This window comes from Caenorhabditis elegans, chromosome X, assembly GCF_000002985.6.
Source record: "Caenorhabditis elegans chromosome X".
NCBI classification, from domain to species: domain Eukaryota; kingdom Metazoa; phylum Nematoda; class Chromadorea; order Rhabditida; family Rhabditidae; genus Caenorhabditis; species Caenorhabditis elegans.
The window spans coordinates 14,568,039-14,593,713 of NC_003284.9; the positions used below are offsets into that span (position 1 = coordinate 14,568,039).

The 25,675-nt window shown below is 36.7% G+C and overlaps 5 protein-coding genes and 3 non-coding genes across 8 annotated transcripts; 4 read left to right on the forward strand and 4 right to left on the reverse strand.

Annotated features, from left to right (window-relative positions):
• Window positions 1-817: 817 nt before the first annotated feature.
• On the reverse strand, window positions 818-21,063 carry bltp-3B (Chorein N-terminal domain-containing protein). The gene is made up of 19 exons (NM_078026.7): window positions 21,005-21,063; window positions 20,611-20,716; window positions 20,467-20,562; window positions 20,168-20,241; window positions 20,000-20,117; window positions 19,840-19,950; window positions 19,501-19,636; window positions 18,664-18,981; window positions 18,417-18,614; window positions 17,911-18,251; window positions 17,790-17,867; window positions 17,324-17,590; window positions 17,170-17,274; window positions 16,317-16,539; window positions 2,493-2,639; window positions 2,278-2,450; window positions 2,143-2,231; window positions 1,937-2,096; window positions 818-1,260 (listed from the first exon to the last, which is right to left on the reverse strand). Exons 1-19 carry the CDS (start codon window positions 21,046-21,048, stop codon window positions 1,054-1,056), a joined length of 2,991 nt encoding a protein of 996 aa, NP_510427.2. The 5' UTR covers window positions 21,049-21,063; the 3' UTR covers window positions 818-1,053.
• On the forward strand, window positions 4,681-8,087 carry lron-1 (LRRCT domain-containing protein). Its single transcript, NM_078023.7, has 11 exons — window positions 4,681-4,761; window positions 4,809-4,955; window positions 5,004-5,205; window positions 5,857-6,158; window positions 6,215-6,558; window positions 6,623-6,686; window positions 6,735-6,891; window positions 6,947-7,046; window positions 7,092-7,191; window positions 7,239-7,338; window positions 7,680-8,087. The coding sequence occupies exons 1-11, from the start codon at window positions 4,690-4,692 to the stop codon at window positions 7,913-7,915; spliced, it is 1,824 nt and encodes a 607-aa protein (NP_510424.4). The 5' UTR covers window positions 4,681-4,689; the 3' UTR covers window positions 7,916-8,087.
• On the reverse strand, window positions 7,920-8,029 carry C44H4.12. Its single transcript, NR_072547.1, has one exon. It is a non-coding gene; the product is annotated as an Unclassified non-coding RNA C44H4.12 (non-coding RNA).
• C44H4.11 lies at window positions 9,659-9,866 on the reverse strand. Its single transcript, NR_072548.2, has one exon. It is a non-coding gene; the product is annotated as an Unclassified non-coding RNA C44H4.11 (non-coding RNA).
• Window positions 9,897-12,885, forward strand: let-4 (Leucine-rich repeat-containing protein let-4). Its single transcript, NM_078024.5, has 9 exons — window positions 9,897-10,364; window positions 10,414-10,521; window positions 10,592-10,718; window positions 10,777-11,255; window positions 11,306-11,683; window positions 11,759-11,971; window positions 12,043-12,305; window positions 12,352-12,555; window positions 12,613-12,885. Exons 1-9 carry the CDS (start codon window positions 9,993-9,995, stop codon window positions 12,788-12,790), a joined length of 2,322 nt encoding a protein of 773 aa, NP_510425.2. The 5' UTR covers window positions 9,897-9,992; the 3' UTR covers window positions 12,791-12,885.
• sym-1 (Leucine-rich repeat-containing protein let-4) lies at window positions 13,584-16,340 on the forward strand. Its single transcript, NM_078025.7, has 7 exons — window positions 13,584-13,838; window positions 13,890-14,033; window positions 14,083-14,226; window positions 14,280-14,561; window positions 14,608-15,051; window positions 15,103-15,777; window positions 15,847-16,340. Exons 1-7 carry the CDS (start codon window positions 13,761-13,763, stop codon window positions 16,120-16,122), a joined length of 2,043 nt encoding a protein of 680 aa, NP_510426.1. The 5' UTR covers window positions 13,584-13,760; the 3' UTR covers window positions 16,123-16,340.
• C44H4.10 lies at window positions 14,841-15,063 on the reverse strand. The gene has a single exon (NR_072549.1). It is a non-coding gene; the product is annotated as an Unclassified non-coding RNA C44H4.10 (non-coding RNA).
• Window positions 21,064-21,585: 522 nt separating the features above from the next.
• Window positions 21,586-23,783, forward strand: tap-1 (TGF-beta-activated kinase 1 and MAP3K7-binding protein 1). The gene is made up of 9 exons (NM_078027.7): window positions 21,586-21,756; window positions 22,117-22,252; window positions 22,297-22,440; window positions 22,485-22,561; window positions 22,615-22,723; window positions 22,768-22,893; window positions 23,067-23,152; window positions 23,248-23,344; window positions 23,498-23,783. The coding sequence occupies exons 1-9, from the start codon at window positions 21,620-21,622 to the stop codon at window positions 23,744-23,746; spliced, it is 1,161 nt and encodes a 386-aa protein (NP_510428.1). The 5' UTR covers window positions 21,586-21,619; the 3' UTR covers window positions 23,747-23,783.
• The last annotated feature ends 1,892 nt before the right edge of the window (window positions 23,784-25,675 follow it).

A 25,675-nucleotide genomic window follows, 5' to 3' on the forward strand; every position in this document is an offset into this window, starting at 1 on the left:
ATAGAACCTTTAATGAAATGTTGAAAATCGCTTGACGTGTCAAATTAAAATCGGTAAAAATTGTGTAAAATCAACTTTTTTATGGAAAATAAATGAATTGCAAAAATTGCGAAAAGTTTTTTTTATGACGCTTGGTATTTTTAGCACTAGATTTTTTTTTCAATAACTGATGTGAGCAAGAATATTGTTTTAAAAATTCTTTCAGCGGTTATTCTTTTGTTTATCAAAATTACAAAAAAACGGCACTTTTTTTAAATCGGAAAGTTCTAAAGTTTCCATATTTCTTTTGTAGTTACACAAATCAAAATCATCAAGGAATACACTTTTTGATTTCTTCCACTATTCTCCTGCAAATTGTATTCTCAACTGTAGTCATTATACGGAAATTATCAATTGGTATTTGGTCTGTTGATATTTGTTGCAGATCTACGTATCAACTACACGGAGGTAGTGTTTAGATCAAATTTAGGTTTCTGCACGTATCTTATCTGTAAGCACTATATTATTTGTTCAAACTAGAAACTGTTGACAATGCTGACTTGATGATACTTTAATTTATCAGTGTTAGATCTCGCAAAGTGTTGGTCTTTTGAATAACAGAAGTGTGGGTGTACAACAAATTCGACTTTGATCATACAAGTTTTTCCTTTTTTAGTATGCAGATTATTGTTTGGAATGGGGTATGACAAATGCAGAAACGAAAAACCGGTACATCACGTCATTTGTCACAGAATTCACGGAAACATCAGGTTCGTGAGTCAGGTTGATTAAATTCCAAAGTGTTAGTCAGTGTTACAACTGCAGGCGGAATACTGTTTTTAGTGTGCAAAATCGTTTTTATTTTTAATTAACTAAGCAATTTGCGATTATGTATGCGTGTGGGGGAAGAATGGCAAAGACGGAAAAGTCACGTGTCAACTGACAAAATGTGGATCACAACTGAATCATGGGAAAGAAAAACAAATGAAAAGGAAAGAAAGTAGAAAAGCAATTACATAGTTAAGTTCAATTACGATATTTTCAATATCCAATAATAACAATATTAATAATAAATCAATCTTCATCCTGCTCAATGGTCATAGCTTGGATTTTCATGCGAAGTGGTTTCTTCTTCTTTTTGTCGACAATCTGGATGCAAGAGTCGTGAACAAGAACCGCCAGTCGGAGACGATTTTCCGTGATCACATCGTCTTTTGCAAATGCTCCCAAGTGAGCAATAATTTCGTCGTCAATGGTGGCTTTTAGTTGATTCACATCGACCTGGAATAGGAAATTTAGAAACTAGTTCTATGATTAGTTCTTTTACAAAAAGATTTTCTTCAAAATTAAAATTAGGGCTCCCATTTGGTGCAAACTTTGCTCCGCGTCCGACACTTTTTGAGTTCCGCGCATCGCTTTAAAGATTTGGATCGCGGCGTGAGAGCGGCGTTTGCAGCGCCGCATATGGGAGCCCTAATTAAAATACAACGTAGTTCATATTTAAACTAAAAAAATTGGCTTTTTGGAAAAGTAATTAGAAGAAGGAACCCATATGTACAAGGCTAAGATTGAAATATTCAAGTAAAATAATACCGAGTTTGCTCAATAAATATTATGTTGAATGTTGAACCCTGTTGAAAAACACAATGTTTTTGGAACTCATGATAATTGACACATTTTGGCAATTGCTGGTTTTTGATATTTTGAGCTTTAACAGTGAATTTTTTGCCACAAAACACATTTGTACGCTTTAAATTCTTTAAAAGTTAGTAAACTTTATTTTTTCAGAAATTCTTAGTTGTCAAACATTTTCACTAATGTTGCGCGCCCTTGCTCCGAACGAAAAACCCTTTAATTATGTATTAATTGATAGACGGTGTATATTTAAAATTATTTCAAATATACTCATATTTAAAATTAACGCAAAATGTGCAATTCCTGCTTAAAAATCACTTACAGTAACATGAGACACCTTCTCATTAGCTGGCGCCAGAAAACTAAAAGCTGCTGCATAAGTTGGCGGTAGTTTTGACAGGTCCAACGGCTCGCTTCCAGTTTTTTTCATCATATCGTTTATTTCGCTTCGAACGATTCCTAGTTTTTCACTCAGTTGAATGCTTCAAAAGTTGCATTAACTCAAATGTATATAATCTTTGATCTTACTTTTTCAGTTGACCGTCAATTTTCAGTGTTTCCTCAACAACATTTCCGGCAAGTTTTAAATCTTCAAGTGTGACCATGAATAAGTTAGCCTAGAAAAAGTAGGTTTCATTAACAAAAATATTAAACAAGACATACCTGTTTTGCCATTGTGTGTCTAAAAGTTCGATCATTGATCGCTGGCTCGTCGATAGTGATAGCTTCATCCGCATATTCTGGGATTCCAAATGGATCGTCGCTGGGCATTTCTGATAAGTCGTAAATTGCTTCATCTTCGATAGATGTTGCGATTGATGCAACTTCCGAAGTGTCTAAAAGTGTTACATTAAAATTTGACGGATTTTTTGTATTACCGTTATCTATTCCACCTCTTGGGAACTCTGGGAACTCTTCGGGAGTTGCAGTTTTGTTTGTTCGTCGTGGTTGCTCATTGATAACTTTGATCTCGTTAACATTAGAAAAAGAGTGAGCATTGGTGATTGATTTTGTGCTAGCAATATCTGAAAATTAGAAATTTTAAATGTTGAAATTAAGGAGTTCGAAAAATGGAAATCCGAATATTTTCAATTTTTATTGCTTATACCGTGTTTCTTGAGCTAGTCTTGCACCAGCTTGATAGTTATGACGTGAATGTATTTTCATACTAAAGGTAAAGATGATCACTACCTATTTTACCTGAGGACCAATTTAAGAGTAAGTAATTTTTGAGTACCACGTACTTTATTAAAGGTGGTGTAGTAGAAATTTTTATTGCTGTAATTCGACTCTAAATTGTATGAAAACACCGAATTTCATGACGAAACTTCTTGAAAACTTCCCAAAAAAAGTTATGACACCTCAAAAAATGACCTAAAATTAGTTAAAATTGGAAATTTGACCGACTTGTTAATGTCGCAGCGGCTGGAGACAACTTTTACCCATGTTTCACTTTGCTTCAACATAATCTTTCGATTATACGGAAACAATATATCCTTTTCTCCCAAGATGGAGAAAAGGCTTCCGAACGCCGTGTTCTTTGTCATTTGTTTCAAGCGAAAACTGCAACTTCTTTCCGCACAAAAACAGTGAAAAGCCCGTGCTAATATTTTCATAAGCGTACAGTCACCCTATTCTTGACTGCCGTTGTTGACCGGATGCTTATGTTCACCATCAGTGTCTCCGTTGCGCCCACCTCAGTACTTCTGTGTCTCTGTCAGTCCGGTTGCCTATTTTGAAAAGCTTACAATCTAATGAGCACTTGGAAAGGGGGGGGGGGCGAGTGACTGTTTGTTTATGGTCAGACAACAGTGTTATGCCCGGTGAAAAAGAAAAATACACTTTGTTTGACTGAATGGGTCAAGTGCTATGAGGGCTCTGCTGGTATGAGGCAAAAAGAGGGGGGAGTCACAGAGAGAGAGAGAGAGAGGTAGGAATATGTACCGCGCGGAAAACGAGGAAAAGCCCTTGGCTCGACTAGAAATTCAGAAAAATATTTTCCACAATTTTTTTCTCATCGCGATTCCATGCGAGTATCCATCCGAGTATCTAGCAAACATTCACGTGTATCTTGCCTTTTCTCTCAATAGTTCCAGTTTCGGAAAAAGTGAGCCGCGTGTTGTTGATACAGGGAAACGTGTCTCCTTTTTCATGAACAAGCTCTTTTAATTGTATTCAACATTTTTTGCCATTTTGCATGCTTACCATAATAATGTATAATAAACCTAGCTTATATGTTGATAACTTGTTATTAAGTAGGCTATTAAGTAAATATACCTGGTATAAAATTTAAAATCAAATCAAAAACTTTGAAGTAAAATGCTATATTTTATAATTTCAATGATATTTATTCGTCGCAACTACTGAGTTTCCTATTTAACAGTGACTACAGTGTCAGGCTATCCCATTACGGTTTGATCTACAAAAAAATGCGGGAACTGTTCGCCCAAAAACCATGCAAAATCAGGCTAGAACTATGTGCCTCAACTCCCGCATTTCTTTGTAGATCTACGTAGATCAAGCCGAAATGAGAACTAAAGTCACTAAAGTTAAGCTAAAGTTACTAAAGTTGACTAAAGTTAATTAAGGATTTGCAGCAAGTAGTTTGATATTTGTTACTTCACCGAAATTTTTTTTGATCTACATTGCTCACTTACTGTAAATGTTCTAACACAGTTTTCTGGGACTTGACATACCAATACTTTTTTGTAATTTGCATCATACATCCTTTTGTTCTCCTGGTCACTGACCCTATTTAAACTTCTGGTCACTGACCCCGTTAGATTTCGTCAATACCTTAAAAGTTCATCCCACTATTTGAACTCCAACGGATAACGACAAAAAAAAACACACTTGTCGGACATAAAGTGTGGTAGAGATTTCTCGAGAGTAAATAGCAGAGAAGACACTTGACACGCTACAAGCCTTATTTTGGTGGTCTCGAGGTATTTGTCAATACTTTTCCTTGTTGTCGTGATTTTTTCTTGCTGATAACAAAAGTCTGGAGCATTCTGTACTTTTTCTCATAGGTCCTGCACTGATCACTCATTTCCTTATTCTTTCCAGGTGTTGGCTATGAGATTACTACTTTTCAACTTATTAATAGCTGGTTGGGTGTATTCACAGTGTCCTACACTGCAGCTCCAGGTAGATTTTAAGTGATTATTGCACTCAATTCAATATAAAAAATCTAGGAACCTTGCACATGCACATCCACAAGATATGAAGCTGTGAGCATAAACTGTGACGGAGGAAGCTCGCTGGACGCAGTCCTAGAATCACTCTCGAACTCACCTCAAGCTATTGACAGTTTAACCATCAGCAATACACCAATCGAAAAGGTATTAGTATTCAATCACGATAAAATTAGCTATTTACTATTTGAACAGATGCCCGGCTACGCATTCCAAGGGTTTCAAATCAAAAAGCTGTTCCTACGAAATAATGGGTTGCGAAGCTTCCATCCAAACACTTTTACCGGAAATCTTGAAAACTCGTTAGAAGAATTGGAAATTCGTGGAAACTATATTGATGGAATTCCGCAATCAGGAGTGTCAATTTTGAAGCAATTAAAAATATTGTCACTACCCGGTGAGTTGCTTGGGTGAAACGCAAAAAGATACACTGTGCTTGAAAAGCCTAGGTGAAAGCAACTGCCGTTCGGCAAATCGGCAAAGTGTCCGTTAGTCAATTTGCCAGAAATTTCCATTTCCGCCAATTTGCCGATTTGCCGGAAATTTTGATTTTTGGCAAATTGCTGGTTTGCCGAACATCAATTTGCCGGAAGTTTTTAGAGGGATTTTCTATAAGACGGAAACACTTGAAACTGTGCCTTTTTGAAATTTTTCCCGTTAATTATTAAGTCCGGCAATTTGCCGATCTGCCGATTTGCCGGAAATTTTCAGTTCCGGCAATTTGCCAATTTGCCGATTTGCCGATTTGCCGGATCAATTCGTTTGCCGCCCATCCCTCGTCTTAATTGCTTTTGCAGCTGAATTTTGAAAACATGATTCGCTTCAGTTTTTTTTTGTGAAATTTTGCCAAAGGAAAACAATGCAAATTTTTCTGAATTTTTGCAGGGTATCACAGATGTGCCAAAATAAAAAGTTGAGTACAAAACTAGAGAAAAAAGGAGAAATTTATTTATTATTATTTAGATTTGAAACTCATTCATCGAATTTCATCGAAATTAATCAAAAAAGCTCTGAAAAAATCCAAAAATTACAAACTGCAAACTTTCAGATAACCTGATCGAGTATGTACAAGATAATGCTTTCCTCTCCTACCACAGTCGCGACTCTCTTCTGAAACTGGACCTAAGCGCAAATAACCTGACTGCAATTCACCCAACCGGCCTTCTAGGCTTGGAAAATTTGTCTCAATTGTCTTTGGATAAAAATCTATTATCCGAAATTCCATCACAAGCTCTTGAGAACATTCCAAGTTTAGAGGATTTGAGCTTGGGAGTGAATCGGATTCATACAATCTCTAGGAACTCATTGCCACTGCCAAATTTGAAATCATTGAGTTTGGAAGTCAATCAGGTATTTTGTTTAACAATTTAACTTTTGTATTTTTTTTTATTGTTCTAATTTATCAGATTCGCCTCATTCCGTCTGACAGTTTCTCGGAGACTCCGCTACTTTCCTATCTCTACCTAGGAAACAATCTGCTAACCTCTATCGATGCTTCCATGTTCCTCCATATTGGAGGGCTGAAGGTTCTTTCAATGAGCAACAACAAAGATATCACAAGTATCCAAGCTAATGGAAAGTTATCAGTACAACAATTTAAGTTATGTATTTGTATTTTAGCTTTCCAACACGCGCCAAGTTTAATTCGTTTGGAACTTTTTGATTGTTCCATTAGCAGGATTGAGCCGAAGAGTTTGCAAAAGGTTCAACACATTCAAGTAATTTTGCTTTCCAGAAATCAAATTACCAGGTTTGTTTTTGTGTTACCTTTTTTCACTTGGACTTCCCCTCGAATTTCAAGATGATTTGTTCAGAATTTCCCATGACACATTTTCAAATTTACCGGAGCTCTCCGAACTTGACTTGAGTGGCAACTCGGTGAGCAAACAAAAACACAGGTGCAAAATTCTAAAGCAATTGTTACAGATTAACGCAGTTGATGATTTTGCGTTCAGTCAGCTTCCTATGCTAACTTCTCTTGATTTGAGTAGTAATCGATTAGAATCATTACCGAGCAATGTTATATACGACTCATTGATGCAAAAGAAAACGTCACCAGTTCAAAGAAAACTTTCAATTCAGAGTAAGAGAAATTCAAAACAAAAAAAAAAAGAACAGTAAAAATCCCAAAATTATAGATAACCCATGGCGCTGTGACAAAGATCTAATGTGGCTACGTAAATGGCTCCGAGATAATGGTGACGTCACTACTGCCGCCAGTAACTCTCCACCAGCAAAGTGAGTTAGACTTGTCAATAAGTGATCCTGGAAGAAACAATTTAGGTGCTGGACACCTTCAAACCTTAGCGGACTAGATTTGCGACAGACTGACTCAAAGCTTCCACACAAAACCACAAAGCCTCCTGTCGATCAGTTCCAATATGTAAGAGGTCGCATTTTTCAGTCCTTGTATGTAAAAGTTAATTACAGAAAAATCAACAAGTTACAAATTCCAACGGAACTAGTCAGCTGGGATATCAAAACCCGCATACAGAAGTTAATGGATTGGCTTTAGTGGGATTGATTCTAGGTGAGATTTAAAAAAAAAAGAGAATTTTGGGGTAAAAAATGTATCCACTAAATTTAAACAAAAGTTTTTTTTACTAAATTATTTATTTTATAGTTGTCCGTCTTACATTTAAAAATATTGTTAATGTTTTGGCTTTAATAAATTGACTTTAGGCATGGTTTTTGAGTCACACTTCTAGCATTCTTACTATCAGAGAATCTTGAAATACGCTATAGTTGGGTGAAACCATCAAGCAATTTGTTCTAAATTCATATAATAGTTGCTCATTTACTCATCTTCTAGTTACTTTAACCTAACTATTAAAAATGGAGTTCGAAAATATCAAATGTAAACTGTTCCAGGAATTGTTCTCGTTGTATTTGTGAGCTGCATCATTTTGGGATATCTAATGAGGTTTATATTCCTGTCCTATGAGGCCAAAACCAAACCGAACGTGTTTGGCTCCACGATCAGCTCATCAGGATGCATTCGAAACATGTACGGTGGAGATGGAACCCTCGTGTCAGAAGACCATGGACATCCTTCGTCGGCGAATAACAATGTTTATCTCAACCGACCGCGACACTGGTGGTTTTAATTTGGTTTTTTTTTTGACTTACTTACCTATATTTTGTCTTTCCATATCCTTTCACTTTTGGTTTCCTATCCCTTTTCAACAAATTCCTTGTGTACTGGGGTACTGGGGTACATGTCGATCTCTTATATCTCAATTGTTTAATGTCGCAATGAAAATGTCTGTGAGTCATCAATCAGATTAGGTCAATCGGCTGGTGGAGTCGAGAAGAAAGGAAGTTCAAGGGCGTCAAATGGAGATAAACATCTAATCGAGCGATTAACTGTTACAAGTACTATGAAGTACTGTAATAAGACTTTAGAAGGAGTAATTAAGTTCTTATAAACCCATAAAAGTGAAGAAAATGAATAACTAAGATTTCGCAGGAGTGAGGACACGACTGTTTGCCAAAAGAAAAATAGACTTTAAGTCAAGAAGGAGCATATAATATTTATTCAAATAGTTCATATATTAGGTATAACTTTTATGTACACTTTTTGATAGCTTGAATTTTATTAAGAGGAGCAGGATAGCTCAGTCGGTAGTGGTGGCCGCTAGCAATCTGGAGGTCACGAGTTCAAGTCCAGCCTTACCCCCTAGGTTTACCCAGCCTCTGTTGGAAAGTGGAGCAATCCAAGACTGGATTCTCGGCCACAGTCCCCGGCTAGGACATGGCTCTAATTGTAGCTCAGTGGGAGCACCACCAAACAGTGTACCTGACTCCCAGATCCGCAGAGCATAGTATTTGAAGAACGGATCGTACTTTAATATTGTTTTATCTTTTTTTTAAATTTCAAAAGCTGCTTTAGGTTTATGAAAATGTTATTTTGCAGTGTAAGATGCTCATAAAATCACACTGTATTTTGATTTTTAAGGTTGTATAATTTCACAATATTCATCTACAAAAGTCAGTAGTCGAATGATATCCTTATTGACAATTAGGAACTTTGCACCTTTGTTCCCGTGTTCGGTATTTCTGATTCAAAACGCTCAAACTTGTTTTCGTGTTTACAAAGTGTTCCCAATTTTTTGAAGCCTTAAATTCTAAGCTACAGACGACCTCCAGACATTTTCCTCCAAAAAAAGAGAAAAAAAATCCGCTTAATACGATCGATTCCGGTAGCTAGCTATACCTTAATCACGAACAATTGTTGCTTTGAATCGTATAATTATTAGCGTTACCAAAAAATTTGCGCGCACAGGGGGAAAAAACTAGTTTGAAGTCGAACGAATGCGGTGCGAAACTGCGAACTTTCTGGGTGCATGTTTGGTGAGTTTATGGGACATTCGCTAAATTATTTGAAAAATTTAAAATTCCAACAAACCAAATAAAAGTGCGAGCAGTCTTAAATTTTAACTGTGGTTGAGCTGTTAAAGGTAGGGAGAAATTGTCAAAAGCCACTTCTCAAGTCTTAAAATTCTAAAATATTATGTTCAAAAATTATTTACAAATTTATATTTTTAAATAAATTTTTTAATATGTTTAAACACGTATTTCACACATTTTTCAGCTGATCCAAACTGGACAAAAAATAATCAAAAATCTATTGGTACGCGGATTTTCATTTTAATGTGACATTAAAAAGTTTTGTACTACTGTGTTTAGCACAAATTTCCCACAAGCGACCTTATTTACCTTATATAGTTTTTATAAAATTTGTTGCATTTGTTAGTCACTCTCGGATATCAGTATTCAGTTTTTCATGTGACACATAAAGTAGCCAATTCCATTCAAGCATAATTCGATCCTATCTTTTTTTTCCGTGTAATGTCAAAAACTGTTAAACGATCCACACACACATACAGTCAAGAGGAAGAGAGAAATGCCTCAAGCGTACAGCCGCGTACCAATAGCCTGTCAGTACAGCCATCCACGCACGATTATAGGCCGAACCTCGTCGGAAGACCGCGCGGAAGCGTCAGACGCAGACAATATGAGGGGTGACTGACCTGAATGCGCGGATATCGTCGGCTGGCCGGTTGTACGGAGAGGGAGGGGGGGGGGGGGGGGATTGGAAACTGCAAAGGCACCACACCACGAAAACACCAACCGCGTCGCAGTCAAAAACGAACACTTTTGACGCCTGGTTATCAATCCAATATGCGTTTATTACTATGTCTACTACTATTTTCAACTTTGCTTATCAACTCCACAAATGCTTGTCCTGGAGTCATTACTCAAGCCTGCTTCTGTAGTGAGGTTCACAGTGGAATTGTTTTGGACTGTTCAAATAGTTCTGCCAGTGGTATATTGCAAATCATTCGAACAAATCAAGCACAAGTAGGACTTATTCAGTCATTGACTATGAATCAAGCAGAGCTGGTTGAACTTCCTCCGAATTTCTTTTCTGGATTATTCATCAGACGGCTAGATTTATCCCAAAATAAAATCAAAAAGATTGACGATGCCGCATTCGCAGGTATCAATCCAGTGTTGGAAGAGGTGGTATTGAATCACAATCTTATAGAAAAGGTAAGATTTTCAGTTGAACAAAAACAGTAATCATATTGTTTAATTTTAGGTGCCCGCTGCGGCTCTCGCAGGACTACCCAACTTGCTTCGATTGGATCTTTCAAACAATAGTATTGTGGAAATTCAAGAACAAGAAATCTTCCCAAATCTCAATAAGGTATGATTCATTATTTTGGGATTAGTCGTTGGAAATAAAACTTGATAACAAACATTTCATCTTTGTTCAGCTGTATGACATCAACTTGGGAAGCAACAAGATATTCTCAATTCATACAAGCACATTCCAAAATGTGAAGAATTCCATTCAAACAATCAACTTGGGGCATAACAATATGACTGCAGTGCCATCCTCAGGTGAGTTAAATGTTAAAACTTTAAAAAATTGCCTAACTTAACAAAAACCCAATTTTAGCAATTCGTGGTCTCAAACAGCTGCAGTCCCTCCATCTTCACAAAAACCGTATCGAGCAATTGGATGCTCTCAATTTCTTGAATCTTCCCGTCTTGAACTTACTGAATCTTGCTGGAAACCAAATTCATGAGCTCAATCGCCAAGCATTTTTGAACGTGCCAAGTCTCAGATATCTCTACTTATCTGGAAATAAGATCACCAAATTGACGGCCTACCAATTCCAAACGTTCGAGCAACTCGAGATGTTGGATTTGACGAATAATGAAATTGGAGCAATTCCAGCAAATAGTTTGTCTGGACTGAAGCAACTACGGCAATTGTACCTTGCACACAACAAAATTTCGAATATCAGCTCCAACGCATTCACCAACAGTTCAATTGTTGTTTTGGTGCTTTCCTCCAATGAGCTAAAAACTCTAACAGCTGGTATTATTTCTGGTCTTCCAAATCTACAACAAGTGTCATTCCGGGATAATCAGGTAGAGAAAGCGGTTCAAATTCGAAAAGATTTTATGTAAAAAGTTTACAGATCAAAACCATCAATCGTAACGCATTTTACGATGCAGCCTCCCTTGTCATGCTTGACCTGGCAAAAAATCAATTGACCGAAATCGCACCAACGACATTTTTGGCTCAGCTCAACTTGCTTCTCGTAGACCTCAGCGAGAACAAGCTACCCAAAACTCCATATAGCGCGTTCAATAGTAGAGTTGGAACAGTTCTTCTAAAGGAGAACCCGCTTGTCTGCACCGAAAATTTGCACATGCTTCAGCAGGGAACTGGGGTTTATGTCAGAGATAGTCCAGATATTATCTGTGGAAGAAAACCGACACCGAAGCCGGAGCCAGTGCTAGTTCCTATTGTGACGGATTCGTTAATTTCAACACAAAGGCCAGCACTAGTTCAAGTGAGTTACCATTGAAAAGCTTCATTTCCAAACTTCAATATGCTTTTGAAATTCGAAATAAATAAAAAACTTCAGATCCCAAAAATGCAAATTCACCGAAACGTCCATACAACGACAGGAGACCAAGCCCCGCAAATTCCATCTGGCGCATTCCAGCAAATTGATCTAGGAAAATCAAGAAGCTTGCCACGTGGCCATTCCAGATTCATTTTAGACAAACCAAGCACAAGGGAACAGTCTGTTGAACCAACGGAAGAGTTGACTCCAATTCAACCAATAATTCTTCCAGTACGTTCGAATTGCTTAATGTTTTAAGTTTCATATATTTACAACAAAAAAACCATGATTAAAAATTTCAGAGTCGTGAAGATGAGATTCGCCAATCGTCCATGGAAGCAGGGACATCGCAAGAATCAGTGGAAGCTACCAGTCAAAAAATTCCCTCTACTACTGACATTATCGACAGACCAAACGTTGTCCTCCCATTCCCAGTACCATTTTTGAAAAGAGGTCCAAACCTATCAGAGTCGAAAAAAGTTGAGTCAACTGATATGCCATCAACTTCACAAGTGTTCCACACTTTGCCTCCGTCAATTCTCATTGAGCCTGGAAGCACTCCAAAGTAAGCTTAGTTGTTGGCCATCATATGTTCAAAGTAACAATTTCAGAGTGGCGCAACCATCTACTGAAGCTAATATCAAGAGTGAGCACATTGACGAATTCGCTCTAGCTTCTTCAAATTCCAATGAGCCAACTCTCCAACCGCGTCTCGAAAAGTCCTTCTTCACAACAACTATCATTTTCATTTGCGTTGGCACAGCCGTTATTGTGCTCGTTGTGGTTATTGCTGGACTTTGTATCAGTAAGCACAGGTATGTTTGTATTATTGAATCTGTTTGTGGGCTATAATTTATTAATTTAAATTTCAGACAGCTACAATTCGAGAACACTTATTCTGATAGCAGTGCTGCTAGAACCAGCGAGTACATTTCAACTCAATACAGACAAAATTCCCTGCGTGGCACTGGAGGAAGAGTTGGACGATTTGAAGAATCACCAGCCTGGATTTACAATCCTGGATCCAGTTATTGCAATTATTACAAATAATTTCGCATTTGTTTGCATTGCACACTTCCCCATACATGTATTTATCTTCCCAAAAACTTGCCGATCTCTTAATAAATTTTTATTAAATTATTATATTGAAATCTTGCAATTGGTTCGCATAGTACAATCACCACAAGATTCCTATATCCAAATAGAAAAGATTAAAAAAATTTAGAAAGTATTCGGTGACCTAATTTACCCGCTCAGAAAAACACTGGGTGAAAGTTTTCCGGTCAGGAAAGGAAAATCAAGAAGATAACACGGTGAGGAATGTTACATGAGATAGAAGAAAATGGGTGAAAAATGGGTTATGGATGGTGTACTTAAACATGATGCGCTTTTTGAATCTAGACGTTTTTATTAAATTTAAGACAAAAGGCAGGTGATAATTTGGAGCTTCCAAATTTTTGTTTCAGAATTATCTTTTTCAATTTTCCAATTTTTCCATCGGTTTCGGTCGTTTGAAATCAAATAACTTGGACATATTAATTTTCACGCTTCATAAAAGTTCTTCGTTGCATTTCCAAAAAAAGACACCCATATCCGGACAGTTCTCATTTTTGCCGCCCGATAAGATCCCCGTTCATCGGTGTCGCGACTAGCACAGCACCACCGGTATATTTCGTCCGCGAAGGACACGAACTGATCTAATTTCTCCCCTTCATCCTTCTCTGCAATACTCGACGTCGTAGTCGTCGTCGCCTTCTTCGACTTCTCGCCGGTCACGCAGCGAGAGAGAGAGAGATAACCAACATTTAGAATCATCAATTAGACCTTGACCTACCAAATGAGACACATATACACATCCACGTCTTCTCCATCGTCCGCTCTTTACGCTCCTTTCTCTCCTCCCCCTTTTGGGTCACATACCTCTGCGTGGATAACCCATCTTGATTGCGGGGCATCTCATTACGTGCCGCATTGGGTGGTATCTAGTCAATAAGAGACAGACGAGACATCCTAGCCAGCAATGCTTCTCCGACTTTGTGTGGCTTTATTAGTTTTACCTGCTTGTTTGGCCTTTTGCCCAAAGCTTTTCCAAAATCAGGTTAGTATAATTATTTTAGCTTTCTATATTAACTAATTGCCATCGATTCAGACAGCATGCTCTTGCGACAGTACTGTAGAGGGGCCTGTGATCAAGTGCAGTGGACATGACGGACTTCGAATGGTTGAGAAACTCTCGACAACGACGACCATGGAAGTTAGAGAATTGGCTCTAGAGAATGCAGATATCATTGAGGTATGATAACAATTTCACTTGACTATAAATAATGAAACTGAATATTTAGGTCGGACCAAAAGCCTTCAAGACATTGAGAATCAAGAAACTGATTCTCAGCAATAACAGAATTGAAAAGATCCATGATCACGCCTTCACTGGTCTCGAGAATGTCATGCAAGAGCTTTCTCTGTCAGAGAACAACTTGAAAGAGGTAATCAAAAAGTAGTAAAACGCCAGATTTATATTTATAGTTAATATTTTCAGGTTCCAACCTCAGCTCTCGCTGGACTCCGAGTGCTCAACATTCTCAGCCTGAAATGCAACAAAATCGAAAACATCACCACCAAGGCTTTTGTCAACATGACTTCCCTCATCGATGTCAACTTGGGATGCAATCAAATTTGCAGCATGGCAGCTGATACTTTCGCCAACGTCAAGATGTCTCTCCAGAACTTGATTCTTGATAATAACTGCATGACTGAATTCCCAAGCAAAGCTGTGAGAAACATGAACAACTTGATTGCTCTTCACATCAAATATAACAAGGTTAGTTTCAAAAATCTTATAACCTGAAATTATGTTTAATTTTTAGATCAACGCCATTAGACAAAACGACTTTGTTAACCTCACCTCCCTCTCCATGCTTTCCCTCAATGGAAACAACATTTCCGAAATCAAAGGAGGAGCCCTCCAGAACACACCAAATCTTCATTATCTGTATTTGAATGAGAACAATCTGCAAACTCTCGACAACGGAGTCTTGGAGCAATTCAAGCAACTCCAGGTTCTCGATCTATCTTTCAATAACTTCACTGATATTACTAAAGAAATGTTCGAGGGACTTGAAAGCATTCAGCATTTGAATCTTGACAGCAACAGAATCAGTGCTGTTGCTCCAGGAGCTTTTGCTGGAACCCCACTCCTTTTGCTCTGGCTTCCAAACAATTGCCTGACTGAAGTCTCTCAACAAACTTTAAAAGGAGCTCCATTCCTCCGCATGGTTTCTCTTTCAAATAACAATATTAGAGAAGTTCATGTATGTTTGAGTTTAAGAGAGTAATCTTCCATCTAAACAAATTCTTTTCAGGAGCTTTCTTTCGATCATCTTCCCAACCTTCACACACTTGACCTGGCCAACAACAAGATCATGTCGCTCCAAAATAAGTCTCTGTCTGGACCTGAAAACCTTGCCGTCCGTCTTCAAGAAAACCCAGTGGTTTGCGTTAAGAACGGATTCCACGTGTTGAACAGTGGAGAAGCTATCTGGCTCACCAATGAAGCCAACACTATTTGCAAAGGAGAATGGCAAGCCCAGACAGCCGACTTGTGTCCAAAAGCCCAGCCAAGGCCAATTAGACCAGTGTGCTGCTCCAATGAGATTACAACCACAACTACTACCACCACTACCACCACTACGCTTGCTCCAACCACCACCACAGAGGAAGAAAAGGAAGAGACAACAGAAACTACTGAAAAAGTTACTACTGTAGGAAAATCAAAGAAGACAAAGGCTACCACAACTACAGAGGAACCAGAAGATGACGAGGATGTTTATGTTGATGATGATGAGGAGGGTACCGAGGAAGAAGAAGAAGAAGTTTCTACCACTGAAAAATCTACCACCACCACCACTACCACAACCGAGGCTTCCAAGTCTAAGAAGGTTAACATGGAGAGATTCTGGAGACTTTCCAACAAGCCAAGCGGCAAATCTCCATTCCTGAGACACTCCCAGGGAAATAAGCCAAGATACCTTCAGACGGTTTGTTTTTGTTTTTTTTTGTTATTTGTAATTTGACAACTACCTACTTACAATTTTGAACATTTTCAGACTACCGAGGCTCCAGAAGAGGAAGATGAAGCCGAGTACATTTCTGATGATGGAGGCGCCGAGGAATCTGAGGAGGCTGAGACAACTGTTGCTACCACAACAACCACAGAACCATCAGTAAAGGTTCCAGCCAGAATCAGGGAACGCCAGAGAATGTTCGCCAGCAACATTCCATGGATGGCACCAAGAACGAAGACTGACTCTGTCGAGGAGGAGTTCAGCAAGGACGATGAAGTAGAGACTGTTGAGACCGCCGAGAAGCCAGCCAGACATTAGTTTTCACGAATTATTCATTGTCCTATTTTTTTGAATTTTACAATACTTTCCCCAAATTTCATACGTGTTTTGTGACTTGAATTTCTCAGCATTCCCCACCATTCTTGTTATTTCTATTTTCCCATATTCATATTGTTTGTACTATTAATAATGACAACCGTGTCTGTGTGCCTAATAAAAAAACAATAACATGCCTGATAGTCGATCCATAAAACTATGATTGAAATTGCTCATCGCAGCTGAATCGTAAGGAGATGCAATCTCTCCCATTGTTAGCACTATGTACAAGCGGATTCTGGCAATGCTGGCAAGAAAATCTACTGTCACATCTGACTTCGGCTTATTTGTGTTATAGTGCTTCATATCGAGTGTTAATTGGTCCAGGAACTTTGTGAATTTGTCGCCAAGTCGAGTCAACTGCAAAATAGAAATATTAGCTATAAACTATAAAAGTGTCATTTGGAAAATTAGATTTTCGGCAAACTTCGACTTTTAAAGATTAAACTTGACAAGTAGAAGTTAAAAGTGGAGCAGCGTCAGTGGGGAAAATGTTAAACACCACTCCCATGGTCTCAAAATAAAGGAATATCATAATAAAATTTTTCAACAAAATTTTGAAAATTTTTTATTAATGTCAAAAGTTACAATTACTTAGTTTTTGTCGCTCATCATTTTGGAAGTCGACCAAAAAAAATTGTTTTCTACATTTTTTATACTGTAATTTTGTTTTAATTATTAGTATTAAAACATTGTAGGGGTGCGACATTGCTTTGGAATTCCTCAAAAACTTTTAAAAACATTTTGGCAATTTGCCCAAACTTTGACCGGAAATTATGAAAAATCTCAAATTTTTTGGAGTTTTTATTAAGATATTCGGTCGTTTTAGATTGTTATAGGTGTATTTGGACAAAATACCCACTGGCGCTACTCTACCTTTGAAGGGATATGGTTAAGGGACAAAATATACCTTAAAACAGAAAATACAATAATATATGTTACAAAAGTTAACAGTTTCGAACATCCTAACATATTTTTTTGCGTACGTACCTGCAGAAACTGGTAATGGTCGACCACTACGGCAACATCCTCTGCTGGCTCCACCAAGACATTCACTTTATCTTTATCAATTGCCAAAATGCCATTAAATGACACCTATAAAATTGAATATTTTAATTTAATATGTATAACATAAAACACTAACATCGTGCAAAAACGGAAATCCTTTGGTCTGTGGTCCATGATCAATTTCAATCCAAACTGGTGATGTGCAAATATGAAATTTGTTGAGTCCATTTATCAATTGATTTTTCACATCACTATGCTCATCTGTGCTCTCAGACAGAATGCGGAATCTGCTGTTCTCTTTGAAGTCGATTTGACTTGATGAGATAGAGAGTGTTGACATAGACGTAACAAGTCTTCGAGGGAAGTTGAAATCTGTGAATGGTCCTGGCAGGTTAAGGACAAGCTGAAAAAAAAAGGAATTTGAAAGAAAAGTGTAAATAATTAATTTTGTGTTTTGAAATTAATATAATATATAATAAAGACCTAGTTCTAAATATGCCAACTATTTTTTTGAAAAAGTTTTGAAACTTGGGACACAGTGAACATCAATGTAGCATTCTCATTGACCACGAAAAATAATAATTAAGCTACACTTCACTCACCCTTGGCATTACCAAATTGACTTTGATAGTTGGTGGTTGAATGTCCAGCTCATTTTCAGGAATAAGATTTCCGTCTTCCTGAAATTAAAGCAAATTCTCCCCTTCACCCTTGGAAACTTACAATAGCTGATGAAAGAGCATGAGCAACATAACAGCACCATCTCATCGTTCGTTCGTCAAACGAAATCGTGAATGGACCAAGTTGGAAGTACACAGCAGAGTTTGGAACCGGAAGCTTGTCCGAGTGTGGGTGGTAAAACGCGCCAAACTCCACGTGCACAATTTGCTGGTCAGACGGTAGTGAGTGAAGGTGTCGTTCACTTTCGAACAAGTTTGTCAACGCGTCCTTCTTTGTGTTCATATCAGAAACACATTGAATTGTCAAGTCATGAACTCGTAGAACCACAAAGAATCCTATTAGTTGGGGCCAGCAACGTTCTAGTCTTGTCCGGGTTGTTTGACCTGTAATATTGAAATTACACAAAATTATTTGTAAGTTACTGACGTATTTGTTTGGTGCAAAAATGAAACTGATTTTAACTGTTTTCAATTCATAAAGAACGAACAATTTATAGATTCTAGATGTAAGTTCACTTCTAAAGAATTCTGCGAATTGACATTTTTTACCTTCAGCATTTCCTAGAAGTGTAAGAAATTGCTCCGACAAATGATTTCGGAACCAAGCAGCAATTGGGTTTGTATTTGAATATCTCATCCACGTGGATCTATCTGATTGAGCATGAGCTTTTGGGTAGACGTCGATGAGAACTTGATATAGAGTAACTTGCATAGCACCGCTTTCAATATCCCAATCTGGTGGGTAATCTAAATTTTAATTTGTATAGTGCAACTATCATTCTTTGATAAAGTTTACCACTGGCTGTATGAGCATCATCACATAAATGTAGGTCAATTTTCTTGACATGGAGATGATATGAAGTTTGGTCAAAATAGAAAATATTGTACGCAGAGGAAATTGTGCTCGCGTCGGCCGTCGCACTGTTGCCGGCGGCTTTCATAAACGGATTATCGTTCCCGCTGCTTGTGGTTATCACATCGTTTTTCTGAGACTCTTTGACAAGTTTGGCAATGTAACTGGCAAATGAGATTGCTGAGCGGAGTTGGGGAAGTGTGGCGACCCAGAGAATGTCGTCGAGGATTGTTTGAATTCTAGCGTGGATTACCGAGCCGTCTGGAAAAGATTAAAATAGAAAGGGTTTAAAGCTTGAAAAGATATAGTCTAAAATAGTTCGATCAGAGGAGACAAAGTTGAATATTCTTGAAACTTTAATTCTTTAAATGAATTTGAAGGTGGCCCACGGCTAGTGGAAAAATGGTTTAAAACTATTCCTATAGGGCTACAACTACCAAATATCAATGAAACTTTTCAGAAGCTTCTGGAAATTTTCTTAATGATATTTAGTAATTTTAGCATTACAGGAATGGGATTTAGTTATTTTTCCATTGGCCGTAGTCCACTTTTAATTGAACATCAATTTCATTGAAAAAAATGAATTCGTAAATTTTCTATCTACTTTTTTTTTACAAAATTTTTCCTCAAAATCCAGAATATGCTCTTATATACACACATAAAAAAATTCCCATGATTTTATGGGCAATAAAAGTTCCAAAACTGCATTTAAAACTCGGCATACGATTCAATTTTATTCCACTTTTTTTTGTATTCTCTGCTTTACCAACAAAAACTCACCATTTACATTCTTTTTCAATGCAATTCGAATTTTTCCGCCACTCGTGATCAATCGTAATGGAGCATTGATTTTGGATCGCTGCTCATTTTTCGAAGTTTTCGCTGAGGCTTCAATGCGAAGGAGATGCCAGGAAAGCTGTAAGTTGGAGGTTTTATTTTAAGCCTATTTTAACAATTTGAATATCAGATGTTTTTTTGAAAATTTTAAAAATCCAACTATGTATTTTTCCTGAATATTTTTTTTCTAATCACATTTTTTAAGATTCATCTTTGATGAGATATTTTTAGATTTATAATTATTCAAATTGATTCTAGAAATGTTTCTTTTTAAAAATTCACCTGCTTAAACATCAATGTTCTATTTGTCTCCGAGCACGTAATTCTAGTCTGACGCAAGTCTTTCACTTGAGCCCATCCTGGACTTCTGCTCTCCACTGACAATCGTTGAAGCTGAAAAATTTCATTAATTAAAACATTTTCCGGCTGAGCAAACACAAACCATAAATGAGCCTCCGAATACGTCGGAATCAAAGTTAATTTCTACAGAACTTATATACAAAGACATGTTTTCGATGATTTTGTTCATGAAGCCGTATGAACTGCTGTCACCGAGATTTCTGCAAAAACGTGAAGGGTTTAATTTCGAAAATGGTAGAACTATGCTTACCCAAGTGGATTTGATTTTGCCTGTTTTTTATGCTCATTGGTAAGCTCCACATCCACATTGATTTCATCAATGAACTGAAATTATTTTTACGATTATAAAAGCATGAATTTGAATGAAAAAGGAGTTTATGTGAGACTATGACACTTTTCAAAATATTTATAACTTTTTTTTTACAAAATAGAAAACGTTATCAAAAATGCAACATTTGGCAGATTTAATTTGTCTGATATAATTATTCAAAATACGAGAATAAATTTGTCTACTTCAATTTCTAATTCAAAAAAAAGAAAACAACCTACAATCTGAATTGGGCAAGTTTTCAATTTGGTCCATGGTACATTCACAGCTACACCTGTACAGAATGCTCGTTTGATTTTCAACCACGAAGGAAGCTCCTGAAATTTTGAGTTTATGCAAGGAAAGCATGTACATTTAAAACTCACCAAAATCTCTGTCAAAACATCTTCGTTAATTTCAATAAACTGAAGTTTACTATTTCCTTTTAACACGTCTAAGGATATCTGCTCGGGCTTCAAGTTTTTTGTGAATCTGAAAAAAAGTGAATTTTTTGAGGGTGCAAACTTGATTAAATTCCATAGTAAAACTTTTCAAAAAAAATTTGAAATTTTATACTTATTGTCACAAGTAGCAATTACCAAGATATTTTTGGTTTTTTTAAGCGATTTGGAGCATATTTTGGCAAAATTCCCAGTGGCGTTACAAAAATTTTAACATCCATTTTATCAACTAAACAAGGAGGGTATTATTTGAGAAAAAATATGTTTGACGTTGTCATCGATTTTTAATATTTTTCAATACACTCAAAAATTAACTTACTTGGATAAATGTTTGACTAGCTGGTTTTTGATTATTGACGTCATCTTCGGTGTACAATTCTGCAAAAAAAATCGATTTTCAGGTGCGAACTACAAAAAACTACATAAATACACAGAAAATCATCAATAGAACATATTGAATCAAAAACAATGTGCTCATTATTTATGCGAAAATGCATTAATTGTCCAAATTGCGACTATCGGTTTTTGCCAATGGAGCGCGTTTGGCACACGCGGCGGTGTATGCTTGGGAGGGTGCGTGCGCGCGTCGGCATGCCAATTCTCTCAACGTGTTTGTGCTTGGCTAGCCATTGCTGCTTTTTGATAAGAATAGAAACGCGTTTTGGCGTGAGAAAAAAGACCGGATATAGATTTTGAAGATTAGAATTAGAATTTTTCCCTTTTTTTAAATTGTATTTCAATATAAAAATATAATTTGATTAGAATTTTTTGTTGTTGCTCATTGAACGTTTATATAATAAAAAAGAAAGTAGAAGTAGTCAATCAACAAATTTGTTTATCGTTTGTATTAATCGTTTTCTCTGTCATTATTTCTCTAACTCATCGTGAATTTGATTGTAGATAAGCAGGAGAGCAGTCGCAGAGCACAGGCAAAATGGGGGACGACGGGTTCCTCGATCAATACCCTGCCAACACCGATGCGGGCATTGGCACTGTGCACAGCTGCCGCTACTCAAAACAAAAAAATCCGGTGCAGAACAACGATTTTTTATCGTGCTCCATGTGCATACAGTGAGTTTATTCTACTTTTTTTGTTGCAAAATGAAACATAAACCGATCTTAATTAGGAAAAAAGTCAAATTTTACAGCAATTCAGTGGAAAATAAACTGAACGATTACGTGGGAAAATGCAATTTTTACACTTTCCTTGTCTAGTAACACAATGAACAAAAAATGAAAAGAGAAAGTTTTGGAACGATACATTGAAGGTGTTAAATACAATTTGTTTGCAAGGAAGTAAATGTCACAAGTACATCAATTAAAAAATAAAACTATATTTATCGTAATTTTTTGTTAAAACATGAAAGATCATGTAGACACAGATTAGTAGATTACATTAATAGTAAAAGTTAACAAATTTTCATTTTTCAGCAATGGACCCATCAAACTCTACGGTATTTTTTCCGGATTTAATGGTGGCGATTCAACAGCGAAGTTTGTCATGAACAGATTGGTATATGAGATTTTTGGAGAAAATCCAATTACACCAACACTACTCCCTTATCAAGTGATTTAACAATCAAATTTTCAACTCTACAACTACATTTTCAGGTGGTGGAAGAATTTAAACGGAAATTTGAAAACGTTGCCGAGCGTTATTTGTTGATGAACACCGATGATTTGAACAATCGACTGTTAAAGTTGGAGGAACAGTCGGAAACTGGAAATAATGCAGTATCGGAAATCAATCAAAAAGTTAGACTAAATTTTGAAATTATTATAATCTCCCAAATTTTCAGATTCGCCAAGGTACCACTGCCATAGTAGTCATGATCATTAACCAGGACCTATATGTGCTAAATTGCGGAAACTCTCTGTAAGATTTTTGAAACTGTTTGTTAGGAATTTTTGAAAAAAAAAAACTTTCAGCGCAATTGCTATGAACAGTGAGAACGTAGTGCAGCTCAACTCAAATCTACACAATAATGACAATCCTTTGGAGATTGTACGAATAAAAGGGCTAGGGATTAATCCGGAGGTAATTAATTTTTTTTGTAATAATTTTACAAAATAAGTTTACAGACAGTTCTGAATCCAACTAGAGCGATCGGTGACTTACAACGAACCCACCTGTTTGAAGAGACGGAAGCTTTCAAGAATGCAAAAGGACCACCGGTTATTTCTACTCCAGATGTTCAGTATACAAAGGTTTGCTATGATGAAATGTTGTTCTGGAACATTTTACGAAAAACAAGATAAAAGATCAAATTCAATGAAAATATTAGTCACAACACCTCAGATTTGATTACAAAATGAGAACATGTTTTCTTTTCTTTTTTTAAATGCTTATTTTCCAACCAACAGGTAACTTCTACTTTTAGATCGACCCATCCTGGAGACATTTGGTTCTGATCTCCGACGGTGTAGTTCAGAATCTTAAGGAAGTTGAAGTTGAAAACATCCCAACGTAAGTAGCAAACTTATGGAACTTTTTCGTCAATAACCAAGTCACACGTTTATAAAAATAAAAAATAAAATTTTCATCGATTCCCCAGTTTTCAGAGAAGTATCCGTTCGACTAATTGAAGATCACACAGTTACAAGTACAGCGCAGGCATTGGTAGACTCGTTTGCAAGAAAGCATCGCGATGCTTACACGGTTTGTTGGATTTACCCTTTTTTAGATAAGCAAATTTGAATACAATTTACAAAATTTTACCTATTTCTTCTCAATTCAATTAAATTTGTTCAAACATTGGGCGGATGTATTTTGCTATTCCACATTGCCATATTATTTTTATTTTATTTTCAGATGAGCGACGATAAAAATTTCTGTATCAGTAATCACAGAGAGGAAATGACTGTGATTTATGTGAAGCTCGAGGAAGATTACCAAGCGGCTCTTTACGAACAATTCGATTCAGCGATTTCGACAATGGAATCTACAAATGCAACATTGTATGAGCCCTGCTCGACACCATATGTCGATGCTACCAACTTCAATTCTGGAAAAAATTATGAAAAGATGAAGAAACTACTTCTAACTCGACCTTCAAAATAAATATTGTTGCTAGTAAATATAAATATTTGTTATCATGTATTATGTGTTATTTTTGCGGGGAGTATGATTATGATGCTTTCATTACAAATGTAACGTTATATGTGCCTATGTGGTGCCATGTGCCAGGATGTCCCATCACGGATTGATCTAGAAAAATAGCGGGATTTTTTCGCCCAAAAAAAATGCGACGTCAGCGCGTTCTTAACCATACGAAATCAGTGGAGAACTCTGCGTCCCCTTCTCCCGCATTTTTTGTATTATTGATCTACGTAGATCAAACCAAAATGAGTAACTCTGACACCACTTGTGTGCCCTGTTCGACACCTTACGTGGAAGCTACCAATCTCAACTCTGGGAACAATTTTGAAAAGATCAAGAAACATTTTTCAAGTCGACCGTCAAAATAATTTCTATTGTTGCTACTACATAGATCTAAACTTTTCTTTTCCTATTTCTTTGTTTTATTTTGAAAAAAAAATCTCTGACGAGAGATGCGGGGGAGGAGTTGCTTGAGCTGGTGTGAGATCAAATTTCTTGAATTTCACATCAACGCTTTTGTCCTGATTTTGAGACTAGATTTTTCCGTATTGGTCTTTTTCTGCATTTCAAAAAACAAGACGCAAATTCTGTTACATAATTTACCTTTTTCAACAATCGGTCGTTATCGTGAATTTGAAATGATCTGAAACGCTTATTTAGAGGCACACAGATTTGTAGGTTTTGTTGCAAGGAAAGCTTATGTCATCGCTTTTTGATCTTGACAAATGTCGTTTTTATCAGTTTAGTTTTTCAGAGAAAAAAGTTAGGATTTACACATATAACTGGGAGCCAAAAAAATTTTTTTTTTTAATCCCGCATACCTAAAATAGTCCCAAATGTTCGGAAAACATAATAAAAACATTGAAAAATTTGGATTTTTGGAGGTTTTCACTCAAAAATTCGGTGACAACTTTTGAAATGTTCGTCGAAAAGATTGGTTGCCAATTTTTGATTGTATAGAAATTTAAAAAATTCTTTATATCTACACACTCACGTGGCGCCAGAATGTCCCGCTTCGGTTTGATCTACGTAGATCAACAAAAATGCGGCGGTTGAGATACAGAGTTCTCAATCTTTCTGTGCGAAAAAATCCCGCTTTTTTTGTATTTCAAACCGTATTGGTACAGCCTGACACCACTTGCGCACTATAAGGAGCGGTTTTAGATGTAATGCTTTGAAATTGCAAGACAACATGCTGAGTGCAATCAGTTTGGTTTTTTAAATTTGTACAGAGTAGGCGTCTTGTCAAACTGTTTTTATCTATTTAAACTATTGATGTTTTGAACTTCTAGATTTCCATTTGCATATATTAAAACGGATATGTTAAAATTTGCATCTTACGTTTTCTTTGGCTCTCTTAACCCACTATTACACTAATAATAATAATTTAATACGTTGGATACAAGCTATGGTTTTTTTTCTACTCACAAGCTGTTTTCAGATGCAAAAGCTAGTTTAACCCTATAATCTAAAACGAATGTTTCTAAGCGGCCCCATACGTTATTCGTCAAGTTGAACGACTCAATTGAAATATCCGGAGTAACATACAACGACGCGTAACTAGATTTTCTATCTCTCTCTTCCACACTTACTCTAACACAAAAAGAGAATTGACTTTATTTTTTGTTAACATCTCTCACAGCTTCTAGATAGATCTTATTTGCTCTCATAGTTTTTTTAAATTTTTATTTTATCATCCCCCACTTGACACTTAATAGTGTTCAGAAGTATTATAAAATTTTGCATGTTACGGTTTTTTCAGATATTTTTGTTCTCAGGGCTTCAAATATCAAGCTTCATCTAGAGCATACTGTATTGTGTCCTTCCAGAGCCATCAAAAATGTATAGATGGAAGGACCATATAATGTCGACATTCTCATAATTGGACTC

Bases quoted from the DNA above. Each gene is read 5' to 3' on its own strand.
- lron-1 (NM_078023.7), top strand. From the start codon at position 4,690: ATGAGATTACTACTTTTCAACTTATTAATAGCTGGTTGGGTGTATTCA. The intron at 6,559-6,622 runs GTTTGTTTTTGT...TGATTTGTTCAG, and splicing joins TCCAGAAATCAAATTACCAG to AATTTCCCATGACACATTTT. The intron at 7,339-7,679 runs GTGAGATTTAAA...AAACTGTTCCAG, and splicing joins TTTAGTGGGATTGATTCTAG to GAATTGTTCTCGTTGTATTT.
- let-4 (NM_078024.5), top strand. From the start codon at position 9,993: ATGCGTTTATTACTATGTCTACTACTATTTTCAACTTTGCTTATCAAC. The intron at 10,365-10,413 runs GTAAGATTTTCA...GTTTAATTTTAG, and splicing joins ATCACAATCTTATAGAAAAG to GTGCCCGCTGCGGCTCTCGC. The intron at 12,556-12,612 runs GTATGTTTGTAT...TTTAAATTTCAG, and splicing joins CTTTGTATCAGTAAGCACAG to ACAGCTACAATTCGAGAACA.
- sym-1 (NM_078025.7), top strand. From the start codon at position 13,761: ATGCTTCTCCGACTTTGTGTGGCTTTATTAGTTTTACCTGCTTGTTTG. The intron at 14,034-14,082 runs GTATGATAACAA...CTGAATATTTAG, and splicing joins AGAATGCAGATATCATTGAG to GTCGGACCAAAAGCCTTCAA. The intron at 15,052-15,102 runs GTATGTTTGAGT...AATTCTTTTCAG, and splicing joins ACAATATTAGAGAAGTTCAT to GAGCTTTCTTTCGATCATCT.
- bltp-3B (NM_078026.7), bottom strand. From the start codon at position 21,048: ATGACGTCAATAATCAAAAACCAGCTAGTCAAACATTTATCCAA. The intron at 19,637-19,839 runs GTGAATTTTTAA...TCCAACTTACAG, and splicing joins GAACATTGATGTTTAAGCAG to CTTTCCTGGCATCTCCTTCG. The intron at 18,615-18,663 runs GTAAACTTTATC...ATTAAAATTTAG, and splicing joins TGATGCTCATACAGCCAGTG to ATTACCCACCAGATTGGGAT.
- tap-1 (NM_078027.7), top strand. From the start codon at position 21,620: ATGGGGGACGACGGGTTCCTCGATCAATACCCTGCCAACACCGATGCG. The intron at 22,253-22,296 runs GTGATTTAACAA...CTACATTTTCAG, and splicing joins CAACACTACTCCCTTATCAA to GTGGTGGAAGAATTTAAACG. The intron at 22,562-22,614 runs GTAAGATTTTTG...AAAAACTTTCAG, and splicing joins CTAAATTGCGGAAACTCTCT to CGCAATTGCTATGAACAGTG.